Source organism: Vipera ursinii (genome assembly GCF_947247035.1).
Source record: "Vipera ursinii genome assembly, chromosome: 7".
Classification (NCBI taxonomy): Eukaryota; Metazoa; Chordata; class Lepidosauria; order Squamata; family Viperidae; genus Vipera; species Vipera ursinii.
The window spans coordinates 21,746,902-21,751,397 of NC_139521.1; the positions used below are offsets into that span (position 1 = coordinate 21,746,902).

The 4,496-nt window shown below is 38.5% G+C and overlaps 1 protein-coding gene across 2 annotated transcripts; it reads right to left on the bottom strand.

Moving 5' to 3' along the window:
• Positions 1-217: 217 nt before the first annotated feature.
• LOC310642913 (fibroblast growth factor-binding protein 1-like) lies at positions 218-3,537 on the bottom strand. 2 transcript variants are annotated; one of them, XM_083366883.1, is made up of 2 exons: positions 3,317-3,537; positions 218-1,744 (listed from the first exon to the last, which is right to left on the bottom strand). In XM_083366883.1, exon 2 carries the CDS (start codon positions 1,720-1,722, stop codon positions 1,072-1,074), a length of 651 nt encoding a protein of 216 aa, XP_083223009.1. In that variant the 5' UTR covers positions 1,723-1,744; positions 3,317-3,537; the 3' UTR covers positions 218-1,071. The 2 variants fall into 2 exon arrangements, with proteins under 2 accessions (XP_083223009.1, XP_083223010.1); XM_083366884.1 differs by lacking the exon at positions 3,317-3,537 and adding an exon at positions 2,830-2,880.
• Between the last annotated feature and the right edge of the window lie 959 nt (positions 3,538-4,496).

A 4,496-nucleotide genomic window follows, 5' to 3' on the forward strand; every position in this document is an offset into this window, starting at 1 on the left:
CTGATGCAGCCCTCAATGAAATTGAGTTTGACACCCCTGTGCTAGACTGAAATGCTAGTGAGTAGATGGTGGCCATCAGACTCACTTCTGAGTTAGTGTATTTAGGACTGCATGCAAATTATGCACATGTATGAAAGAAAATTGGGAGAAGCAGAAGACAGAACCACAGAGAACAATTTTAAAATGGTTTATTTTTAGCAGTGTACATTCAAAAATAATTAAAAAATGCATAGCTTTGAAATAATCACTTTGGTTAGAAATATACAGGAAAGAATGAACTTGGAACTTTTCACATCTTTGAAACATTTGCATAGCTCACTATATAAATCCATTTTTATCCAAGCCTCACCCTCTTTTACATGCACCACGATGGGAATGAGACTTTAATTGCATAGCTGTGGCCTCCATCTTGACTTTTTTGATATTTTATCCCCACCAGACACCCCTGAGATCCATTGAGAATAGTTTTATTATATCTTTAGTGAAAAGGCTGATTTTGAGTCTTCCTTTCCTAAATACATCACCCCCACCACCCAGACTTCCTTTTTGTCTGATCTTGCTTGATATAGTGTTCTTAGACCAGTGGTGGGATTCAAATATGTGAACAACCGGTTCTCTGTGTGGATGTCACTTCCAGAAGTCCATTCTGGGCCTGGGCATACAAAATTAGCTGCCGGTTCTGTCAAAGTGGTACAAACCGGCTGAATCCCACCACCGTCTTAGACATCTTATGCACTGACATGTAAACATCAAATTGGCCTAATAAAAATGTGCCTTTGTATTCATATTGGAAGACAATTGCTGGCAATCCTTCCATCAGATTTATCTCTTTCATTTGACGCTTTTCTCCCAAGTTAACACTGAGGAAGAAGGGAATGGATGACTGGTGGAGAGGATTAATAGTTACAGTCATATTTTTAGCAAAAGAACAAAATACATTGCATTAACTTCCACAAGTGGAGGCTGACTGGATGCACTAGAGAACAATTCAGATTGTGTGCTCTTGATACTGTTTGCAAGACAGTTGTGCCCATAGTAACTCGAGACCTTTGGCCTGCCTCCCTTGCCTTTCTAACTGCACTTTTTATCTTGTATCATTGAAATGATGAAGTAGCAAAGATTTTGCCACATTTCAGAGCAGTTCTCTTCAGCCACCTTTCTCTGATCCATGTAATCAATATCTTCCACACAATCACTGGATTCTTTCTCTGGCTGCTTGGGTGTTGGGATCTCTGGCTTGGTATCCATAACCAGTCTAAGATGGGCAGTAGGTGGCCCATTCTTACAGACTTTAGATTTTAAAACAGCCTTGGGGTCCTTACAGAGATTCTTCTGCTTCTTTAGAGATCGAGTGATTTCTTTCCAGAAGACCTTCTGGTTTTCTGCATACCGCGGGCAGGTAGATGGACTGCCTGAAAAAGCACAGGAGACGGCATCTTCTGCTTTTTTGCAGTCTACCTTTAGCAGAGTGGTCTCTTTCTCATTTATAGTCCAGGAACATTCAGCCTTCTCTTTAGTTGTAAACTTCCCTTTTGTGGAAAACCCTTTTTGTCCTCTCTTTCTCTGGCCCTTGGCATTCTTATTATGTCCAGCTTGGGCTCTTTCCCCTCTGCCATTATTTGGTCTTTCTCTTTTTCTCTCTTTCACTGTTTCACTGTCAGTTTGCAACAGCTGACAGAACATCATGAGGATACACAGCAGAGCAAAATGTTTGGTCTTCATGTTTCCTGGTGCTTTTTGAAACCTGTTTTGGAAACAAAAGTTGTTTGTAAAAAAAAGTATCTATTTTTATATATGCTAGACATGCCCCAATATAATCAATTATCCATTATCAGCAAAGATTGTAAAATAAGACATCAGTGATGTCTTATCAGTAATGACATTTTTGAGCATGAACTTTTAAGACTGTGTAAGATAAATGGTGAAACTATTTCTTTTCCTCCTTGCAAGGAAGTCACAGCATGATCACAATGTTCCTAAGTGGAAATACAAGGCACAATCTGAATGATTAATTCATATGAATTTGGTGACCTCTATTATTAAACTGCTGCAAAAGATGGGTGAAATTTGAGTCTGATATCCCCTAGGGAAATGGAAAAATATTAACAATGTAAGAAAGAGAATATGACCAAAAATATGACCAACAGCTAGAGAAACCAATTTTGCTGTAGAATTTGAGGCATAATTGGTGTCAACTAATGTGAAACTCTCATTGTGGAATAAACCTCACATTGCTGAGTTATTGTGAGTTCCAGAGAGGAAAAACTGATAAACAGCAAATATTGAACATTTAAGTAGAGTTATGATGCCATAGCAGTGAAAAACTACTATTTAAAAAACCCTACAATCCTGAACTTTTCTTATTTTAAAGTAACCATCTCAATCATTAGTCACATCATCCTTATTCCTTTCTGATTCTGACAATTCAGATCATGGAACAAAATCTCCTGTGGTTCACCTGCGACTTTGTTGATATACATGAAAAGCAATTCTATTTCCTTTACAAATCTGTTCCATGTTTCCTTCATTAGAATTATTTACATGTTAAGCAAACTCAGTCAATTTCAAACTACTTTTTACTGAATACGGTAAACCAATTCATTCATATCACAAAAAGCAAAGTCTATTTAATGAGAAGACTATTTCACCAGAGGATTGGTCATCCAAAGTCTGACTTTCCTGGTAAGGGAGATAGCAAACTGACTTTCTGCACCTCAACTTCCCTGCCTTGCTCAACATGGAAATCTAATACCACAATCCTCAGCCCACAAATTTCAAAGAGTTAATTTTGCACAGTTATATTAAGACTGCAATCTTATGCAGACCTACCTCAGATAAAATAGCACAAGCAATGCACAAAGGCATTGGAATTCAGGTATTTTATGCTATGGTACAGTCCCACAGATTTATTACAAAGAGCCAAAGTTCATCTTGATATACTTGTGTTGGTTACCACTAATTACTGATAAGAAGTCTTGGAAGCTGCAATCAGGAGCTGGCATGATGGAGATTCAATACTTTTAATACTTTCCTGCTAATTATCCACCCATAGAAATTCCTACAGTTTCCTACTTGTTGTGGAAAAGATAATATACCTTTCTATATGGGGGGAGGGGAAAATTGATTTAGTAACTTTTACAGACAGGTAGTGAGAAATGGCTGAAGCAACCTCTGGTTGAGAATAACTGTCAGAACAGTACAGAAATAAAAAACTACATGTAATATGTAGTTTGGTCTTCAGAAGGTAAGCAGGAAATCTAGTCTTGCAATTCTGAGCAGTTTTCCATTGCTGATTGAAAAGAGCAAGAATACATACCTTTTGCTGTCTTATAAAAATCACGCTGGCACGCCTCTGAAGTATGGCACATTTCTGCTTATTTATATACTCAGAGACACACCTACAGGCCTCCAAAATCCTATAGCTTCGTGATAGCAGATTTGTGTGGTTTACTCACTTATCAAGACACACCTTCTGGAACAGGCCAAAATAAATTTGCAACAGTTAAAAAAAAGGTGAGTGTAATGCAGTGAAAGGTGTAGATTTGAGAAAGGGAAGATGTACAATAAGCTCTCACATGCCCTGCCTGAGGCTGAGAGTAGAAACTTCCAATGGATCATTGTAAGAACTGATCAGGGAAGTGTTTGTCAATGGATAAAAGGAAAAAGTGATGGCATGAAGTGCCACGGAGTGCAGCTTTTCTGTGTATTATCTAAGTATAATGAACAGAAGTCCCATTCATTGCACCGGAGTTTGCTTTCTGCTGCCATTCACCTTCTAGCAACACTGATTGAACACAGAAATAGATTTTGCCTTAAGTGATGTGGTCTTTAATCTGGGCAAATTGCCACAAAAAAGCTAGGCACCAGTCCAAAGGAAAAAGCTTAAAGGCTTTTTAATGAATACATTAACTGGCTTACCATGAACTTTAGTAGATCGCAACTCACAAAATCTTTTGTCTGTTTCTGTATCATGTCTATGGGCACACTAGTGATGTGCCCACCTGCTGGTCTTGTCTGGCTAAGCCATCTTGGCAGCCATTTTTCAAACAAGCAACAGCTTCCCTATGGCATCTATGGCTTCTGTTCCAAGTTCTCCACTGGCCAAAATCTTTGAGGCTCCAGCTAATTCCACAATAAATGTGTTTGTGTTTAAGGTCTTGTGCTGATAGTGGTGTTTTCAGAGTAGTGTTGATTCCTACAGCCATTTCTTTATCTCTTGTTCCTATTATGTAGAAATTTAATTTTTCATCTCCCCCAAGGATATAATGGTATGTGGAAAAAGCCTTGGGCCACTGGGTAAAGAGATCTGCCAAGTGATCAGATAGTAGAGAGCATAGTCTCAGCTAGATAGTGGGTAGGGCAAGAGGTTCAGGAAGGACCTCCCTAACTTCTTAGTCTATAAAGGAGATGGGGGGATTAGATTTTCATACTTGCAAGATTGATGTGGCCTCATGGGATAAACTTGATAGAAATCACAACCAGATGAACTAATTCTA

What these genes read in the sequence shown, in the direction of transcription:
- LOC310642913 (XM_083366883.1), bottom strand. Translation starts at nt 1,722, where the DNA reads ATGAAGACCAAACATTTTGCTCTGCTGTGTATCCTCATGATGTTCTGT.